The following is a 22,185-nucleotide window of genomic DNA, read 5'->3' as shown; positions in this document are numbered from 1 at the left end:
GAATCGTAGGCCCCGAGTGAATGTTGAACTGTTTATAGTTTAGTGATGAATCTGTTGATCATACCTCATAGCATTACACCAGTCACTATTTGACTTTAACGGAAATAGCAATAACTTTCCCAGTGCGGTAAAAGTTTTTTCGATCGTGATTGATGTCATTCAGGCAACCGTCAAATCCTATCAGTTTAGATTACTAGATATCCCGAGGCACGTACGCACATTTAAGTCCTCACGTGACCGCCATTGTCGAGTTACCGTGTTTGGTCAAAATACAGAACCGCAAGAAAAATAATTTATGATTTGTAAAGATCGAAATAAAGATTCGAAACAAGGTAATGACAACGCAATAACGCAATTAATCTCCACGGGAATATATAATCACTACAACTAGCCTAGACGATTTATTCCCAGGCTTCGAAGCCTCACGCAGAGCAACAGCAAAATGAAGAGCTTATTTGCGACCGGATTTTTAGCGACGCTTGCACTCCAGTTCGTGGCGGGGCAAGGTATGATATTTTTAACATCGCGAATCAATACCCGTATAGCTATCATTTCACAGATATCGGTTGCTATTTCTGTTACGGCAATCCTTGCAAAAGGGCCTCATGCCCCGCCTACACGGGAGCGCGTTGCAGAGTTAAATGCTGCAAAGCATACTTCTTCGACAAATACGGAAACGATGTTACAGATCGATGTGAGTCATTCTATATCGTGCATACGTGCTTCGTAATAATTTGACTTTGAAACATTTTGACATAACTCTTCTCAATATAATACAGGCCAGTGTCAGCCGAGAACGCGCGTGAGTAAATGCGACAGAGATCTGTGCCAGAAAGCAAAGTGCGATAGACCCGGGCAATGTTTTGTCGACCGTTGCGGTGGATGTGATGTCTTTTTCACCGATAGAAATCTCGATGTTATTGCAGAATGTCCATTAAGTAAGTATTCAGCATGTTATCGCTACGAGCAAGATCGTCGCCTGCATTCAATCAGCTCGCTCTCGCTGGATGCCTTTCCTAGCGCAATCATGTTCATTAATACAACAAGACATATGTGAACAATCTGTGGTCTGTGGATCAAATGCGGGCCACGGAAAATATGTGCGATCCATGATACAGTTACTATTTCCAATGGTAGGTTGCCCGTTAAACAGTTTTCTGATAGGTTTGAGCTAAGTGAACAAGTGAACTAAGAGTATAGGGATTAAAACATCAAACCCACACAATATGCAATATGCATGTTCTGACTCCTGTGCTTTCACATGAACATTTGGACAATACTTAGTCAATGACTTTAAAAAATGTTCAAAAGCTTCGAGATATCTATTACCAATTTCTTGAGGTTATGGGCCTTTTCTTCCGCTTCTAGAAAGCCTATGAGTTAATCAGTTTCGCAGCGTCATTTGAATTCGACTCACCCACAAAAGTGGTTGCACGCCGCTGTCGTAAATTATATACGTAGTCAATGAGGGAATAAGCCCGTTTATTCAAAACAATCAGTTGGAGGTGATGGGGAAAAGAAAGAGTGTCCGCCTCTGCCACCTGGCTCTGTTGGAATCTGCGTGGAAAGATGTGCCAGATTTGGTGCCGATGGCATCCAATGTCCCGGTGAACAACTATGCTGCTCAAACGGCTGTGGCAGCGTCTGTAAAGATCCATATTGTAAGTGTGCCGGTGTGTGCTGGAGTAGTACAGGACCACCAAAACTATATCTTGCTTTAGATCCAAACTGTCCTCAAGGACAGCCTTTAGCGTGCAAACCTCCCGCTTGCGATGTCACCTCATGTCCAAGACAAATTCAAGCGAAATGTGACCCCGTGTGCTTCGGATGCATCGCCCGATTTTTTGATAAGTTTGGAAATGAAGTCACAAAGAATTGTAAGTTGCTGGTCATAATTGTCGCCCTGAGCTTAGACTCGTTTGTTTCATGATTAGGTTTTTGTCAATATCTCTCCGTGAACCTCGCTGTTAAATTGTTACGCAAGAATGTTTGGGTCGAATAGTGAAGAGACTATTTGACACCTTAATAATAGGGTTGTGCTTCATTTGATATGTGACAGCGCCTTACATGAAATCCTACTTGACCGTGCTCGGCAAAGAATGAATCCGCGATTGCTAACTAACAAAATCCCGACGTCGGTAAAGCGCGATCAATCGATCATTGCATCAATGTCATAAATCCCGCTTACGGTTATACTGCTTACGCACGTCGACACGATTAAGATTACAGCAAAATATTAAAGTAATCTACTACGATTATGGTTACATTGAAGAGTAATCACGATCAGATTTATTTTCTTGAACTTGGCCTCAAACACATATTCAACGAAAATCGAACAATAGAGATGAGACTACAGCATGAGAGAACGATTTCTGCGGGTTGTGACATTGTCTTCTGGTTACATCGCACCCGTTGCTTAACTTCATCGCTGACGATTTGTCGCCCCCAATAATGTTGGTTCTACTACAATCCACGCTAACGTGATATAAGCGTATAGCTATTAGCTAATAGCTATTGGCAGATTTCACTTAGGAGTCAAGGATGGTGAAATAACAATCGGTGTATGCTTCTAAAAGCTCGATTCGAGAATGAGATAAAATTAACACGAATACTGCCATAACGAATAATTATTTTTGTAACCTAACGCGCCTGTATCTACAATTCACATAACGCAGATATAGTGAGCCGCCGTTACGAATAACGTGAACGGCTCGGTTATATATACGATTTATATCAGCAGCCGCACTGAGTTCTAATGATTTGATAGTTTTAAGCGTTGAAGGGATTTGTGTACTTTCCTCGCTGTTCAATTAGACATCAATTCGAATAATTAGTTAGCGCCGACATCCAGCATTCAGAAATATCTTATTCCAAACATATTGCAACTTGTCATTCTCCTTCTATGAGCTAGCTTCAACTCATGGCGACCAGAATTATGAAAGAGCATCCAACATCTACCGACTGATCAGTGATGTAATAAAGAGCGGCGAGGTTCACAAATCCGAGTTTTCTACCGTAAACTATGCTTGAAGCGTTGAAGTTCATCTCAAGTGATATACTATCGAATGTAAATAGATATACTTTTTCTTGTAGCACTAAAAATTTAGTTAATCGTCTTTTTACATAGCCATCGACTAGATATTATTTGATAGCGATTACTTTAAAATTTCTGTAATCGTTGCATTCGCATACGATTACAAATTACTATTTCCTCATGCCTGGTTAGTACTGTAGTGACAAGTGAGCGCGATCTGGTATCGCACGTATCCCGTGCCGTTGCAATGAGCTCAATAAAGAAAATATGTCGTTTTTTTAATCCGCCCATGGAGTCTTAACATTTGAGCACTGAGCAGCGGTATTAATTGATTGGGAGAGAATGGTTATACCATCGATAGTTATACTTTCCCTTGTATTCTTCTTATTTTATAATAGCAATCAGTCAGAAATATACGGGGATTGAATCGGAGCTATTTTTAAAGAGGTACTTGCCTTGAATACCAATAAATTAACACTGTTCACTGAGTCAACTATTTTTTGATCTGAAAATGTAAAATTGTGGCCTAAAATTAAAGATTCTGACATTTTTAGGTCGAACAAATTCAGATTTGAGATATCGGCATGAGCTTGTTTAATAGTGTAGTTGAAATTTTCCACCTTTATATATGTTGATGCAGTCCTTGGTATCTGCGCTATATTGACCAGAGGCTCTATAACTTGCAGTCATTCATAGTTGCTTTTGCACGTTTTAGGTGTGTTGATCATCGCGCCATCATAGCAGCCTAATTAGTCCACTTAACCGTTTGTTATTCGTACTAAGCTTACAATTGGCTATTTACTTTAGTATAAACTAGACTACAATGTGAAACATCTAGAACAAGAAGTTCACTGACCTAGCAATCTGTAACACAACACGATAATGCAGCATTTGACAAACAAATTTACCTTCGTAAACAATTTTGACAGATTTTTGACATAACGCGATTTTTGCTTTTATCCGTGCTAATCACTGATGCCAACGACGAATTGACAGGTAGAAAGGGACAGGGACATAAAATGACACAATATTTTTACTAACTCAAAATAATCATACAATACAAGCAAGTCCACAAAACTACACGCACAAGCCGTAATGAAAAACCCCTTAATAAATATTCTTGCGAAATTTTATAGACTATATTTCGACCATACGATGCTATGCGATAAAACAAAACATTTTATCCAGGCCGATGCCCAATTGGAGCGAATCCGGTCTCGTGTGTTGACGACCCTTGCAGAACAGCCAAATGTGGATCACGTCGGGATGTGGTGTGCCGAACGGACACATGTGGAAAGTGTACTGCAAGATTTTACGACAGACGCGGCCGAGAAGTGAAATGTCCTACTCCGGGTAAAATTATACCAAAGTTACGCGCAGTCTATAGCTGTGTGGTGTTTTGTGTTGTGCCTACACAAGAAATCGCTCGGAAACAAATAATATTTTATCCGATACAGAGCGTAGGTGCCCGCCCAACGTACAGGGAGTCCTTTTGGGCTGCAAGCAGACATGTCGAAGTGATGCACAGTGCGGTCGCAATAGGAAATGCTGCACATACGGCTGCCGCAAAGTATGCCGGACTTCAGTTCGTGAGTTCAAAACGAGAAGTTATCTCAATTTTCGTGACATCGCAAACTGTTTTGCAGCGCCGAATTGCGATTCAATCCTATGCAAGGCGCCTGGCTGCGATGTGGAAAAATGTCACCGACATATACTCGCCAAATGTCAAGGGACGTGTAACGAGTGCTTTGCTAACTTTTTTGACCGATTCGGAAACGAGATTAATGACCAGTGTAAGTGATTTGGCGTATTGATCAGTGTAGGAAATTCGTGTAATCTTAAAAATTGACTGGTGATTGTGGTATACTAAAAACTTACTGCTGTCAGCATTCTGACTGGTAAGCTCATAGGCCTGACCAACCTCACCCGTGTCCTTCCCAAGTGCATATAGATTCCGGCGATTGTATGAGAAGACATGACACCACCGATGACCATGACCATTGACCAACTGTTGCTACTGGCCAACAACCTCACATACACTGTTTCAACCAATCAACACAACACAATGGAAACGGCTTCCCGATGATACTTGAGCAATGCTCAATGATCATACGACACAATGAAGATCGACACCTGAACATTCGGCACTGTAGCAAGAGACATCATAACCTTAAAACTAACCCTAACCCCAAAATTACCCCCTAATCTCACCTCAATCCCGACCCTATAACCGAGCCGTAAACCTACCTCTAACCCACTAAACCCTATACAACTCACATAGGCCTACTTGAATATCTCATGCTGGAAATGCCCGCGGACCGAAAAAATTAGAAACTGAGCCCACCAAACCTGATCCATGCAAGAGCTATATAATATTGCCACGTTTAAAACACAACGCTATAGCCAACTTCAATCTAATTCTCGCATGCAATACCGGTATCAAATCAATATATAATATTATATCTTTATACCAATGGATTAGCATACGCACAAGTGCATGCGCACTTGCGCAGTGTGCACGTACGTATTGTACACGGAGCAAAAGTAAAGTCATTATTTTGAGGAGAGGTGGAAATTACTTCATGTGGAAAATGCGAAATCCAAGTTTTATGAAGTGATAAACTTTGACCAGCTTTAAAAATTGGTTCGATGAAGGCGCGTCGTAGATTTTCATTGAAACTCCCAAAATCCGCCTCGGTAACTGTAACACCACAAATGTATGCAATTATGAGCCTATTCTCCATGGTTCGTTAAATTAAGCATCAGCCATTATACCATTATAGGTCGAAAATCGCTCTGAAAATTAGTTTAATTACCTTGTTTTTGTTATTTGGAAGAAATTGTTTCAAGAAAAATGATCGTTTCGTAACCGTTTCAGATTTTCCGGCTTTAGACACGCCGGGTCCCATTCCCTGCAATTCGTCACAGTTCAAATACCTATTTGCCAATTGCTGGATGCTAAATGCATCGACTACTCCAAAAATATCGTCACTTTGATGATCGTGACAAGAAAATATAAGCTCTGTATTGTTCTGTATTCTGTATCAAAGCAGACGCAACGTTCGTGAGGATGAGACATAATAGTTCGCAAATCTATTGTCTATTGAATTCACAATTAGACACTTATGCTTGGTAACTGGTAGTTCAGGCCTAGTTTCCGTAGATTATAGTCGATAAAATATACGTTACAGGTAAATGTCGCCGAAATGAAAAGGTGGCATCTTGCCGCAAGGATATGTGTGATCGCCAGACGTGCCCGGGCTATTCCAAAGCCGAGTGCCGCATAAACAGCTGCGGAAAGTGCCAGATAGAATTCTATGACGAAAACATGCGACGCGTCAGGTGCAAATCAGGTAATGTAAGATCATAATAATTGTTTAGGTGAGATGTTTCATGATATTTACATTCGTCTGCATGGATGGTCGTTCTCATTGCTACCGACGAGATAGCGTCATGGCCGATAGTCCGGCTTCTTGATCGGTAGCTCGTGCTGGATTCCATCCCCGTCCGGGTCAGAGGTCAAATCAGTAACACTGGTATCCAGCTTACCAGCTTGGCTCATAGCATTGCCGGAATAGCGCATGTAGGGTTGGTGCAAACTTAGAAATCCTTTTAAGGCTATATATCTGTACCTTCCTTGTGCCGCGGCATATGTGCATCATGCACTCATCGCACGTATAATTGTATACGTACATGTAGGCTACATATCTTGTGAAATGTGATGTATATGATGAGTCGATGTATATGCTGCAAAAACATCAAGGGTGAAAATATACGACGTCCTATTCCTGTACCTATTCATGTGTTGATGCAGCTACAGTAAACTACCAAGAAAAGACAAATTTTTCTATTCAAGTGGTCAGCGGTCGCCAAGGTTACTGCATTACATATGTGCTCCAATTGACGAAATCCAACCTAGGACGGATAAACGGTGGTAGTAACGGGTAGCCCTTTGCATTAATCAGTACCCAAGAAGTAGCTGTTGGTTTCAAAAAGCTTGGTGACCCCTGAAAAGGTAGGCTACTTGATTCCGCGAATGCGCGAGAAATGAGTTAACGAGGGTTGAGGAATTCCCACTTCTGTCTTGAATTCCAATGAGCAGGTTGACGAATCCGATTTGTCATCGTGGTTTGGACCACCCTGATATATACGATTTGATGAGCCAAGACAATGACGCAATAAGTCATCAGCGTAATTGATTATTCGGCGCGTTTGAAAATCTAATTAAAAATTTGTTCCTCAGCTGCACCCACTTGTCCCGCCGTGAAGAGGTGGGAATCAAGATCATGCGCACTCGAATGTAAATCGGACAGAGATTGCAGGCGAGGCCTCAAATGCTGTTCCACCGGCTGTGGAAGGATTTGCAGAACACCGTTACGTAAGTTACACAGAGGACCGTCATTACTTCCATATGTTCTTGCCGCATCATCATGTGTATAACGATGGGACTGGGCACCCACTCATTCGACTTGGTGCTCTGCTTATTCGCAATAAGTCTCGCTTAATCAAAAGCAATTGATAGTAATCGGCAATGATTAAGCGACGTATTTTAAAGTGAGTAGAGCGATTATACTAATAATCATAAAATAATTAATAATGTTTCATTGAAAATGGCCCTAATATTTTATATACGGGGTTTAATGTGCAACGTCTTATAATGTATAGTCCTTCGCTGTGATTAAATGGTTTAGTGGCTGGAATTTATGTCAGATCATGCCCCTGGTTCAATGATGAACTGCTCGTTGCCGCGAACCATATGTTGTTCGCTCGTTATTAAATTGCCACTTTTGACAGTGCTGTTCTAAGGATAGCTCTGTTCAGGCAAAACGACGCATATCGTGTATATACGGCGGTATGCAATCCGTTGGGATATTCCTCTTTTTTTGATTAGGACATTCTGAGTTATGATTTCTATGGGCACAACGAGTCGACAACGCGAATCCGAATCGAGCTTTAATTGTAGTGATTCGAGTCGAGTTATGAGAGACGATTTTTTTCGAGTACTAAAAGCATACATCACTTGCCATTAAAAGTTATATTAGATATCAACGAAAATTATAATTTCTATAATTTACCAGCGTGGAAGCCTGTAAACCAGTGGTTCTTAACCTTTTTTGCTCCAGCGCCCCCTTTCAAAAATTTCTGTGGTCTGCCGCCCCCCTATTTTAGTACCATTTGGTTCGAGCCCGATGTAGCCTACAAATCCTGAATTCACCTCTGCGATTGGCGATATGGGGAAGTTAATTGTATTATGCTTCGTGCTGTTGCTTTGTGTGACTTTTGCTCATATTGAATTTAGTAGTGTCTCCAGTTATTAACTTTAACATGAATGTATTCCAAATAAAGCAACCCGTATTATATAACGATCATGTAAGGTGTGGGTCACAACACTAAACAATAAAATGATCCATCGTGACACTGCGAATAAATATTCTGACGATTTAATTTTGTATATCTCCCAAATATAAGTATATTAAGTGAATCATTTTCGCCAAATAGCTTCAAAGCATCTGTAAAAAGGGCTCTCACTCTCAAAAGTGGTACACTGCCTCTCTCTTCGATTTCGACACGCTGTGCGCTGCAGGATACAATACCTAGTTCGAAACATTTTGTTGAATATAGCCCTAACAAGCGTGGCAGGACTGTTTTAACGGGGATTTTGCGATCTAAAATACGTGCAATTCATTCAACATCAATTATAATGACAAACTTCAAACTTCGTCGGAATATATTTTGCGCGGAGCGCGACGAAAAATTTCGAGAGTTGACAGATTTTGTGGAATGTTAATTTGCAATGAGAACTCATTAATCATACATCCCTACTACACCATATATACTTCGATTTTTTTCTTCAGCGCCCCCCATACCTCCCCTCTGAGCCCAGCGCCCCCCATATCGCCCCCTGAGCGTTTCCGCCCCCTTCAAAATCCAAATCGCCCCTTGGGGAGCGCTGGGGACAAGGTTAAGAACCACTGCTGTAAACCCTCTATTGGTCATATTGCTTAGTGCGGAGCGGATCGACAAATTCTCTTACCCTACTCCGATCCTGTTTTTTAAAGCTCTGGTCCGACTCCGGTCCGATTCCTATATAGGCCGAATTCTAGAAATATACGTTTTTCGGTTCGAAAAACTCTTATAATAATTATCTACTCACAGGATGCTATTAAATATTGATAGAAACAATACAAACAAGACAACGAAAGCTAAAAGATAAAACTCAACACTTATCTGAAGTAATTATGCCAACTTGGACTTACCACTTACCAGGTGGTTTATTTCCATTTTCCATGAACGTTTCATTTTAACTATTGATTCGAGGGTGGAAGAGGGTAAGGCTGTCATCTTCTTAATAAAAAGTACTGATCCGGCTCCGAACCGGCTCCGGCTAAAAATGAGAAAATCCGGCTTGATATCCCATCCGGCTCCGGTCCATGCTCCACCCCAATTGCTACATCCAAAGCATGCAGTACAAAGCTATGCGCGTTATTGGACATGCCATTTCTGTGAAGTGGTCAACCCACTGCATTGTCACAAACTGGAATGAAATAGTTATACTATGCTACAGAGAATACTTTAATGTGGAGTGGGAACTGGTATTATTTTCTTCGTGGTCGGGTCTCGTGAAAGATACACATTTACGCTTTCCACATTATTCATACTAATATGACGTCACACGAGCCATACTTAAATACTGGACTCGAAGCCTTCGAGTTGATTCGGAATCGAATCTCTCAGGTAGTCGGTTTCTCTTCCGGAGCATATTCGATACAATTGCATATTTGTATCAAGATGCCTAACCATAAAATCTCATTTAACGATTACATCTGACATCGCAGCGGCTGATTGCAACTCCATCAACTGCTTCGCCCCCGCTTGCGACACCACAACGTGTGCCACACATACTCAGGCCAGGTGCCGGGGAGAGTGCAATGGTTGCTTCGCTCTGTTTTTCGATGGCTTCGGAAACGATATTACGAGTCAATGTAAGTGGGGTGAGCTGGAAGCCGCATTCCGAAAGTAACTTGACGCGACTCTTCAAGGCAACTGCCCTGGTCGGATATTTGAGGCAGAGTGCAAAGACGATCTTTGCGACGGCAAGCAATGCAGGGCTTATCCTTTCGCGGAATGTCGTATCAACAGGTGTGGGGGGTGCAACGTTGCGTTTTTCGACCAATCGGGGAGAAAAGTCGACTGCAATGAAGGTATTGCTATGCAGATGTGGTCATGCACTAACGAAGTACTTATACTTTTTAGAGTCACGTTTTTAGCCACTTCCATATCTACTTCTAGGCCAATTCTTAATGGGCACCTCTGGAAATTAACGCCACTAAAAGTATAGCGTGTGTTACCTCACTTCTTAAATTGGGAACTTCTAGCCTCCCGATCGCCGCCTATGCGACTACTTTGATAGGAACCAAAAACGTTGAATTCATTGTCACAATTTCCTTTTCGAACAGACACAGATGGACGGTTTTGCCCTGCCCCAATTCGTGACATACCCGTACCGTGCAAGCAAACTTGTAAAAGAGACGGCGACTGTGGCCGGGGCAGGAAATGTTGCACTTACGGCTGCAGGACAGTCTGCAGATCATCCGTCCGTATGTCTTCTGCTACCGTTGTCATTCGACCTTCCCCTAAATTTATTTTGCATTTTAGCCGACTGCAGGGTAATCCGATGCGCCGGACCGGGCTGTCAGTTGCAAAGCTGCCCGGCGCACGCGTACGCTCCGTGTCAAGGATCGTGTAACAACTGCTTTGCGAATTACTTCGACGCGTTTGGCAATGAGATTAACGATCAATGTGAGTGAAGCAAGCGTTTTCGTAACAGATTATCCAGCATTCATGCAGGGGTTACTTTTGATATGAATTCGCATTTCGATTACGGAGCAAATTTATTCTCACAACATTTTGGTACGTGTTGACGTCATGTACATATATGCTATCGTAGTTCTTCTCGTCACGCCACCGCGTTCTTCTTTTCTTATCTTCCCCTCCATATGTCAGAAAGTGTCGGGAGTCAATTTCCAGAACACCATTTACTAAACAATCTTTTATTGTATGCTTTTATCGCACTATGATCTGAACTCCATCACGAACATCCAAACTTTGCAGGCCAATGCGACGAAGGCGTGGAGATAAAAGAGTGCAGCAAGTCTGTCTGTAGTGGTAGAAGATGTCACCGTTATCCGAAGGCAGAATGTCGCGTAAACAGTTGCGGAGGATGTCGAGCCGAATTTTATGACGAAGACAAAAGGAGAGTCAATTGCGACTATCCCGGTACTGATGTGTACTAATGAACAGCGTTATATTTCTCTGATATCAATCGAAATGAAAGCATCAATAAATATACATTCATTTCTACATCATTGTGGTTGACTGTTTTTACAAAATGACATCACAAAATAGACTCAGTGAGCAGTCGACAACGACACTGGTTTTGTATTGCATGCAGGCTTATAGATATCCAAATATGCAGATCAGGATTAGAGATTATAATCTGATAATTAGCAGCGCTATAATAAATGTGACTACGAATTTACCTTTGAAATAGGTATTCAGAATCAAATTATGCCACGCTCTGGGCAACGAAATGTCAAAAGTCATTATAATGGCACTGGAAGGCTCTTACAAAATGGTGCACGTCAACAAAATGTTGTGTGGCTCTACCATACCAGTCTCGTATTGATGCATATTGCAATACAAATTACGCAATTATGCAAGCCAACTAACAAGTCACGAGTATCAGAAATCTTGTCCAATGGTTGCTTTTTTCGTCGTTTGCAGTGTAAATCAAACTGTTGCGAAATAATCCGGATATAGACAGGCTATAACGGTGGTTCCCAACCTTTTTCGACTCATCGCTCCTTATCAAGCTCGACACTAATTTTCGCCCCTCCTACCTACCTACCCCATCTTTACGGCTCCGAAAAAGAGGAAATATAATCGAGAAATTTATCGACCCAACTCTGATCGCTGGTGAATTTACTAAAAGGCCAATTTTCAAGGTGGTTGGTGCTCAAAAAACCGGATTCCGCGTCTACTTTCAGTCGAGTTGACCTTTTCTCGAGATACAGAACAAGCCGTCTTCACGTGCATTTTGACCATGTTAATTAAATATATCTCACTGGACGTTATCACATTTTCGACCACTACCGACCCCAGTGGCCCAGTCGCCCCCTTTGGTATCTTCGCCCCTAATTTCTCGGGGGGCGCTATGATACATTTTCCCGCTCAATTAAGATATAATTGAAGCATATATTTTGTCACAGAATACGATGAAAGGTGTCCCAAAGTGCGAACGAGCGATCGGGGGCGTTGTGACTTCCGATGTACCTCTAACAAGGATTGTGAGGGGAAGAGCATCTGCTGCCAAACGCCAGGATGTGGAAGTGCTTGCCGATCTCCTCCGCAAGGTAACTCCTCTCCTTCAATGCATAGGTGGTCAAAGTATTCAGTGTTTCTATTAAGTAGAAATGGAAGTAGTATAGCATGAAACTCTATACCTAATTACAAGTATAAGTAGAACAACTGCCGAATCAACTTCAAGTATATATGTAGAAAACGAAGTCAATTTGCGTCAGTGACGAAGATATATTTTGCAATGCCGAAAGTAGTCACCATCAATCGACTTCTCCAATCATGTGACCTCTGTACCAAATCTAATTTCGACACAAATCACTTCAGCACTTTTCACATCTCTTATTTTCAACTTCCCCCTTTGAGTAGCCTTGACCGGACTTGGAAAGCGCTGCTGCTATACTCGTAATTGTGTGCCAATTTGGGAAATAAGTTTCAACATTAAATATGGCCGTGTATTAGCGGTTGCTGCAATTGTGAATCTGCTGGCAAGACTTATAGAAATATTCATGTTCTGCGGTTTGCAGATGATCGCTGCCCGGGCAAGCGTCCTCTGATCATCACCAATCCCCCAACCCTTTGTTTGAGATCTGCTTGCATGGACAACAGCGACTGTCGTAAAGGAGATATTTGCTGCGATGAAGGATGCAACGGTCGTCAATGCCTTTCCTATCCATGTGAATACCGTCGCGTGAAACTCATGTGGCATTGAATGTAATTGCGAATCATTCTGTTCAGACGTTGATCCGCGATGCCCGCCGGATAGTGGTGTCGGACCGTGCATTAATTTATGCGATTCTAATAAAGATTGCGACCGCGGTGAGATTTGCTGTGGATTAGGTTGCGGGACAAGGTGCAGAAAATTGTTCGTTCAAGGTGCGTATACCTTTACTAATTTCTGAAGGTGGTCAATAATCACGGGTCGTTGTCACAAGTCGTCGTTATCTGCTCTCTCTATATATATATAGGCCTAATATATGCGCAACGAAGTATCCCTTTCTTTGACGAACCGGACGTAACATGCGACAGACTGTCGTGTAGATCAGTAGTTCTCAACCTTTTTCACCTCGCGGACCAGTAAAATTTCAAAAAATACGCCTAAATGTCCTCATTATTGGAAATTCGTCCTTCTTTGCAGCTTTTAGAGCTAAGATAGTGGATAGATTCGAGTGAAAATGGGCATAAATGACGCTAAATAGGAATTCGTGGTTCGAACGAAAGTGACGACTTTTTTTTTAGTCAACCAACGTAAAGTGTGTAAGGAAAATTGTATTTCTGAAGTTGAGCCTGAAATTGACCTTTTTTTAGTCAACCAAACACAATATCGTGGAAATTGTAACATATTTTCCGGATATTACTCCAGTATTCTAAGTTTGAAAATTTTGAAAAAGTATCCGCCTTTCCCGATCCCAAAATATGGTAACCCTACATATATTACTGTCAGGTGTTCATTTCTTGAGAATTTGTTATATTTCAAGATAATTCGTGACCATTTACCTACGTTTCCAATTCATTGATCGAACTCAATACTTGATGGAGTACATAACATTGCGTAATCATTGCGTCGAAAGTCCTCCTAATTGTATACGGCCTTATATATACAGACAAGAGATGCCCGCGCGTCAACGATAATCTGCAGGACCCATCGCGTCTGCTATTTACTATGAGTTGCCCGCCGAGAAATTGCGATACCGTCGACGATTGTAGTGGCGGTCAAATCTGCTGCGATATTGGTTGCTCTCGCCGGTGTATGCGACCGCCCGTATACGACGATAGGTGTCCATTACCCGTCGCGCCAGTTTCGGACATTACCTGCGAGATGGAATGCGCCTCAAACAGCGACTGTGAGAGTGGTCGCATGTGCTGCGGGTTGTATTGCGGATCGAAATGCACGCCGATGCCATGTAAGTAACGGTACGAGACAATAAGTAATGTTTTTGCTAGGGCTAGACGGACTATTTTACGAGGGTAAATTATGGTGAGATTTTTTCTTGATGTTACATTCCTCCGACTCGAGGACGCACGGGTCATTCAGGCCTTACTATCTTCAGAAACGTTCTAATGATCACCTTTTATAGATTTTTGAAGATGGGAAGATTGGAATGAATTTGGGTATGTATCTTTTCAGGTATATATATAATCACCACCAACATGCGAAGTGATGGGCCTGGATGGTCTTATTTCAACATGCTGTTGTTAAGTCCATCAAGCTACTACATTTGTAGCAACACTCTAAACGAAATCTTGTTATCGATACCGATACCCGCCCTATACCGTAGGGTGGCAAATAACGTCCGGTACCAAAGTTTGCATGCACGCACGAATTACATACCAGAAGTCGACAGAGCAGGAAGCACAATAAAAATAATATGCTGGAGTAGATGACTAATTAGCCTACAAGTAGTCGAAACATCTCAAAACAAAAAACATAACAGAAAGTCCCACCGGAAAGATTTATATACCTACTGTCATTGCAGAAAACAATGCATTTAAAACACCTTGTTTAAACAAAGTCCGTTTGAAAAATATTTTAAGTTGTAAAATTATGCCATAATTGTGTAAATACTTTCCAAAAAACATGTTGTATGAGCCTACGGACAATTACAACATGATATAGCCGACGTATATCGACATGGGATGGTTGGAGCCCTAAAAATAGTCGGTTCAACAGCAATAGTACAGATATTTCCCCAAAGGAGCTATATTTACCCTATATTTTCAATTGTAAATGTCAATCCACTATGGCGTCACAATTAAATATTCGTGGCGTCATGGCTTTAAAAAAAAAAAAATACTCATGCGGCCCGCGGACGAAATTTGGAAAATGGCCCGCGATCCGTTTTGAGTTGACGACCCCTGCACTATTGATATCATAGCGGCAAATACTCCTCGAGAGTCGAGACAATTATCCTTTGATGATCGATAGTATGTAATTCAAATTTCAGAGTATACGGGACGTAGCCGTTTCGTTACTATCAAAAAGTAGGCTAACTAATTTTGTCATAAACCATTTCAGAATCGGGATGAAAGATTCAGGTCTGGACAGATCCGCCAGCGATTTCTCGACGCTCTTGAAGCTAATTGGACCATTCCGATGGGATGACGCGCTTTTCGCGTACTACAAATTAAATTGAAACATTTGCGCTTTTTCAAATTAAATGCAGCGACTTCACATGAGGTCTGGTTTGCTGACTCAGCGTTCTCCGCATCTCAGAACAGATCAAGCAAATTCTGTACTAGATTAAGCCCTGCTTTTATGAACAGTTCGAGAATATACCTGAAAACAATGATTATTAACCATTACTAATCTGGGGAACACTTCCGCTACGAAAACAAAAATCGACCACATGATGCGTTACTGTAGGTTACTGGTGCACAAATTGAACTGTGCATCGACATAGTGTTAAAGCAGCGAGATAGCGTAGTGGTATAATCCACAGCTGCAACATCAATTGGTTTCTTGTCCGAGTCCGACCGACGTCAACGCAGGAATTCCTACCTAAGTGTTGGACTTTTATCTAGGCTCCTTCTCACCTTCTTATCCGTGTAAGCCAGCAGAGGTCTCAAACACGCGGCCCGCGACGACATTTTGGAATTTCAAGTACTCAACAATATATTCAAGTGCGATATATTTTTTATAGGTATGAGAACTTACATTTCACCCTAAAACTACTATGAAATTCACTGACATCTCAACAAACTTCACTATCACACCGCTTTTAAAAGCTACCACGTGGTAGAATATCAGCTTCATGACGATAAAACATGACCCGTTGATGATTCGTCACTGAAAATTGTGACTTGGTTTGGTGCGACCTCCTCGTAAAATTACTCGATTTGGATTGATTGGGTAATTGACTCGAGTTGAGACGGGTCAAACGTAAAAAGGTCGTAGCTTGCGTTGCGTAGGGTATATAGCTATCTAATCGGGTCAGTATGGCAACCAGTGGCATTCTATGACCCCGTGACGTATAGTTGGTTACATGCCGGGTGTTGTTTGTTCTCTTTTATCGATGTTATTATCTGTGGCGAGTATTTTAGTAGTACACTTTACAGCTGTAACACCAATGAATTATTCGCCGATTGGACATTTCTATTCCAGGGGTTCTTAACCAGGGTCCGTAGACCCCATCCGGGTACGAACCACCACGTCAGGGTGTCCGAAAAGAATTGTGGAATGAGGCCTATATGCTGTGGAATGTGTTCTTGGCCAATTTAATTCAACTGGAAAATAGTCTTCGCGCTAAGCGCGATTTTATGTGAATACGCTTTCTGATTTTAATATAGGTATACCATCAGAAATTGTGCTGAAAATGGACAGGGGCTACGAGAAATCTCATTGGAAGTACGAGGGGTACGATTGCTAAAAAGATTAGGAAGCAATGCTATTATTACTATGGCTCAATAATGATTATATTGAAGTTGTTATTGATATGTTCCAATAATAATCGAAGGCAAAAACCAACGCTGATTTAATTTGAAGTTGGCAATGATAATAACAATAGCCTACTTATGACGACTTTATCAAAACCAGGATTAGGCTACACCGCTCAAATGTCTGATATCAGATCAATCTTCAGTATAGATTTAAAAATATTCTACATAAAATTGTGGCACGTCGAAGGTCCACTAGGTACAATATTATAACCCGACAGTTTTACGATGTCATGATGAAAACTCATTAATTAAAAAAATTATGCCCGGCACAAAAACAAATAAAATAATTTCAAATAAGGCCTACTTGGAAATAATACATTGAATATTCCTATTATTGATGCTGCGGCCCGCGGCGTCATCGAAAACTAGAAAATGGCCCGCGAGCACATTTGAGTTTGAGACCTCTGGCGTAAGCGGTGTCTTATAAAAGCATAGAGGTGGGCCGTGCTACTAGAGCCGACAGCTGCGGAATAAAAACGAAGAAACTGGGCCTGGTGTAAATGACCATAGTCATCGACAAACACCACGAATACCAAGAACAACAACAGCAGAGTGTTCAAAGTACAAAACCACCGAAAACATTAAACTGAATATTTATTGCAACTTCTGCTGTTCCCTTTCAAATACCAGTTCAGAAATGCCGAGGCTTCACATTGAAAAATGTCACCGTATTGTGCGGCCGATGCAACGAAGTGATACCAATTGCTTAATTGCAAATATGAGCTTATGAATATTGGAGATAGAATTAGCACTTCAGAATGACATGGTTCAAATCTCGAACCTCAACCTCCCTTCGTAATCCACTACAATTGTTGATCTGGCGATATAGCGAATAGACGTGGAAATCCGTGTACCAATCAAGAAGTTGATTCCGTACAGATTGGTCAATCACTAAATCTCTGCATTTGTTAGAAAAGTCCTATATCCCGATAGCCATCAAGTCTCTACATGCGGTAGAGGTACTTAGATTTGATGTAGTCTATCCTTGCAACCATGCAATGATAGATATGGCCGAATCCAGCGCTAGGCTCAGACCTTGAATTTGCGTGCTGACTTTATTACTTACGTCAGTCGATAGCTTTCCAGATAGGTGTGGTCTTTTTAGCCTGCAGCAGTGTCATCACCATCCTATTATTTTAGTGCTACCATACGTCCTCTTTTAAGAGGATTTGTCCTCTTTTTTGACTTTTTTGAAAGTGTCCTCGGAGGACACCCTTTTGTCCTCTTTTTTGAGATTTTGTCCTCTTTTTTGAAAATTTAGGTCACATTTACAGCAAAATGCGAGTGATATGCTGTAAATTAGCACAGAAGTGACGCTCCGGCGGGTATTTCGGAGTGAAAAACGGTGATTTGAGCTCTGAGCGAGAAGTTGACCTTTTTTTTAGTCAACCAACTAGCAATGTGGAGACGAAAATGGTATTTTGAACTCTCGGCGGAAAGTTGACCTATTTTTTTTTTAGTCAGCCGATCACAAAGTGGGAAAAAATTCACCGATTTTTGAGAATTCTTCTCCGGTTTTGCAAGACTCAAATTTCTGAAATAGTGTCCTCTTTTAGATTTCCAAAATATGGTAAGCCTATATTATTTCCCCCTACATGTCATATGGCCGAATCCAGCGCTTGGCTCAAACCTTGAGTTGGCGTGCTGGCTTTATTACTTATGTCAGTCGATAGCTTTCCAGAAAAGTGTGGTCTTTTTAGCCTGCAGCAGTGGCATCGTCATCCTATTATTTGCACCTGCATGTCATACATCTTCAACATGAAGGCATGAGCTATAGTTAACTGGGTCAGTTCTCCTATTTAGTACAGGGCCGGCCAACCCGTGGCCCGCGGGCAACATGTAGCCCGCGAGAAGGTTTTGAGTGGCCCGCGAGGTAATTTCCGAAATCAGTAATATTATCAAATATGGATTGCACAGATTGTGAACTTGCAAGGCCAACCAAAAATTTGATTAGTCTGGCCGCAACACTTGAGATGTGATGACCAAAATATCAGTCTCATTTTGGTAGATCTTGGTACACTACCATAAAGCAGAATTATCTGCGATAGATTTATCAAAAATAAAAATTTTCTACACGCTCCGCGCAACATGTTGTCACTTGATTTCTTGCTTTTAATATGGTTAGCCTTTTGTGAAAACTAAAGAACTCCCAATGTATCAGATTGAGTCTAACTATATTCACGATTACGAGACAAAGTGTGGTTCAGCATATGCGACCTTGCGTTTGCGCTTGTAGAAAGACCGTCGACTATATGAAACCTAGGCACAAAATGATTGACGCATGTTGGTCGAAGTTTTCGATATCGATATGTCCAGGCACCGCATAGTCCAGTCCTTGTAAACTGAGCCCAGTGATATACAGCAGGTCCGCAATATAGTCAAGTGACAATATTATTGACCTATGAACTTCGGAAAATGTTCACGCTTCGCGCGGCTAGCGGCCCGCGCAATAGTTCGTCAATCGAATGTCACCCTTTGGCTGAAAAGGTTGGCCACCGCTGATTTGGTGCAATTCAACATTTAGGCCTGCTCCAAAGTCGTGTAATAGTGTCATAAACACATAATATAACACTGTTTCCATATGGGGCACTAATATGAAGTTGGTAATAATAGATGCGAAGGGGGGTCTGAGGGTGGTCTATGATTACATATAGCCCCCTTCGAAGTCTCGCCCAGTGCTCCCAATCGTAGGGCCGCCTCTAGTCAGAAACACTTTCGAATTACTAATAATAAGTCAGAGAGGGCTCGATATGCCTCGCTCTCGATATACGTAACCGCTTGTTTTCAAATTAGGTTACAGGAGCTGCAACTGCAACTCCTTACAGAATTGCCGAGCCCGCTGCAATTGAAATTCACAGAGTGTAATTGGCATTTTGTAGACTCCTTTTATTGTCCGACTCGACGTTTGACATTTTTCTATCACGATATCGGTATCATCTGACTAACACAAGCGGGATAAGCTTGTCATGGTAATTGTTTAATGACATAGTTTACAGTAAGGGCGCATTTCTTTTTGAATCCGAGAGCTATTTCTTGGATACTGAATAATGCGACGCGCTAGGGACTACCAGTTACCAGTGCTGGGATCAAGTCACTACCTTCGAGTCACGAGTCATCTCGAGTTATTGCGGATTTTGACTCGAGTCAAGTACAGTCAATCGATTTTCAAAGGTGACTCGAGTCAAGTCAAGTCACGAGTCAAGTCACAATTCAAGTCAAATTGAATTTTCGAAGTATGAATGATGTTTCCAAGTAAATACATTTTGCTAGCTGTGTGAAAAACAGATTGATTTTTCATTTATCTTGAATCAAATACCGAATATAAAGTAAAGTATATATAAAAATGCCGTTGTATCGCTCACGCACGCGTAGAACTGCTAATAAAATAGTCAGCCAAAATAGTGGATCGAATACGAAGCATCAAGAAGTTGAAACAAATTGATATGGTTCAGTATACTACTAGGGATGGTGTGAACCTCACAAAGGTTCAGGTTCGTGTGAACGCGAACCTTTTTAAAAGGTTCTGTGTGAACGCGAACGTGAACCTCATGACGTCACATCACGCCATATTGCTAATTCCAGCCGCACATTCCAGTGATGTGATATATATTAATGTACACGATACCTAAAGCGACTACTCGAGCCACATAATGCCACAATGCTGAAGTGCATATTGACTTTGGAAACGTCGCCAAATGTATTAACTGGGCGATCAAATGATAAAATATTCTCATAAAATCAATATCTTTCGTCGCATTGCGAACAATTTCGACGAGGCCTTGCAAGGGAATATAAGCTCACAGCTTGGTTCTAGCTGGGCCAGACCAGACAACGTACTTGGGGTCTGATTGTTGCTACGTTGGTATTGAGAAGAGTACAAAACGGGTTTTTACCCCATTAACAAGTTATACAGCAGTAGCCAACACCCCAATCGCACGGATTTTTTTATACAATAAACATCAAATCGAGATGGACCCCATAAGCTTACTAGATTTTTTAAATCAGACAACGATATCAGAAAGTCCCCAAATATTCACAAACAGAAATCTGGATATTTCGAGCAAACTTTTGTAGCAAAGGGGGTACAATTTTTGAGATTGTCAAGGTACATGCTCGTTTAGTGTTGATTTTTTATGCTGCCAGCGTCATGCATACAAAGTAGCCCGCAGTTGAAATGCAATAAACTTCTACCAGAGATGCTATAATAACGTGAAAATTGTAATAGATGAAAAAGGTTCACAGTGCAGAGCCTACCAAGGTTCGTTTGTGAACGTGAACCTCACGTTCACACCATCCCTACCTCTACACACCCGCGAGAATATAAACGCGTAAACTATATTCGTTCGGTTTAAATAATACACGAGTGTTGTTTAAGGTGCGCACTGCGTAATGTATGCACTGAGTCGTCTAAGGGACGGAGATACGTTGCTATTAGATAAATCCATTGCTAGCCAAGCTGTGATCATTTCGCATGCATTCAATTTATTTGTGATGGGACAATGGAATGAATGACTGGTTGCTCTTACAAGTCACACCGGCGTATCGCGAACAATTCGTACATAACAAGATACAGTGATTTAATCGACACCGTGTATTTGATGACTTGAAATTGACTCGTAAATGATGTTCCGAGTCACGAGACAATCCACATTTCTCAAGCGCCGAGTCAAGTCTATAGTCAAGTCAGTTTTACAAAGTGACGCGAGTCAAGTCCAGTCATACGAAAAAGTTGACTCGAGTCATTCCAACACTGCCAGTTACTACCTCCGTTTATCCTTGCCGAGTTGGATTTCTTCACTTAGACATTCAGAGCACTGGACAGGGTTTCCGCCCCTTACCCAAGAACAGATAAATAACTCTCACTCTCCGAGACTAACACCAGCATCTCCGGGCTCAGCCGCGTAGCCGCACTGCGCGCCGAAGCGCCAATCTCAACGTCGAGACGTAATTGACGGCAATACTAGGCAACCAACATCACATCAAAACCCGTGGATTGCCAGATCGCGAGCAATTTACAAAACCGCTGACGTTTGCAAGCAGTCATCAAGCTGTCTAATCTATCGAGTTTGACTCGTTTACTCCAGTATCGATTTGCGAACGTAAATATAGAAATGCATCGAAGCAGCCCAGATCGCTATTGTAGTCCGCATAGCCTACAATTGCCGCGATGCAAGCTAGTCAATGCGGTGTCCGAACCCTGCCTTGGTGTTAAATATAAAAAGGCAATTAGTGATTGGATTCTCGCTTTCCGATTTCTAATCATCAATTTTGCGTATTCATTCTTGTATGCTTGATACAGTCATATTCTTGAATGGTTGCACAATGTCACTTGCGAGCTTGCAGTATAATTGGTTACC

General features: G+C 41.6%; 1 protein-coding gene across 1 annotated transcript; it reads left to right on the top strand.

The window, feature by feature from the left end:
- The first annotated feature begins 311 nt into the window (after positions 1-311).
- LOC145457344 (uncharacterized) lies at positions 312-15,568 on the top strand. Its single transcript, XM_080335537.1, has 22 exons — positions 312-332; positions 412-506; positions 560-694; positions 780-938; positions 1,500-1,661; positions 1,722-1,877; positions 4,223-4,387; positions 4,492-4,623; positions 4,681-4,827; positions 6,226-6,387; positions 7,278-7,412; positions 9,871-10,017; positions 10,075-10,236; positions 10,492-10,632; positions 10,691-10,834; positions 11,147-11,311; positions 12,304-12,447; positions 12,919-13,068; positions 13,130-13,267; positions 13,996-14,295; positions 14,470-14,503; positions 15,408-15,568. Exons 2-21 carry the CDS (start codon positions 443-445, stop codon positions 14,475-14,477), a joined length of 2,916 nt encoding a protein of 971 aa, XP_080191663.1. The 5' UTR covers positions 312-332; positions 412-442; the 3' UTR covers positions 14,478-14,503; positions 15,408-15,568.
- The last annotated feature ends 6,617 nt before the right edge of the window (positions 15,569-22,185 follow it).

Source organism: Botryllus schlosseri, chromosome 15 (genome assembly GCF_051294905.1).
Source record: "Botryllus schlosseri isolate E-star chromosome 15, Bs_hap1, whole genome shotgun sequence".
Classification (NCBI taxonomy): domain Eukaryota; kingdom Metazoa; phylum Chordata; class Ascidiacea; order Stolidobranchia; family Styelidae; genus Botryllus; species Botryllus schlosseri.
Note: the sequence above shows the minus strand (reverse complement) of the source record. Positions and strands in the feature narration are given on the sequence as shown.

Excerpts from the sequence above, each read along its gene's own strand:
- LOC145457344 (XM_080335537.1), top strand. The coding sequence starts at position 443 with ATGAAGAGCTTATTTGCGACCGGATTTTTAGCGACGCTTGCACTCCAG. Across the intron at positions 1,662-1,721 it reads CGTCTGTAAAGATCCATATT|ATCCAAACTGTCCTCAAGGA; the intron begins GTAAGTGTGCCG and ends ATCTTGCTTTAG. Across the intron at positions 13,069-13,129 it reads TCAATGCCTTTCCTATCCAT|ACGTTGATCCGCGATGCCCG; the intron begins GTGAATACCGTC and ends CATTCTGTTCAG.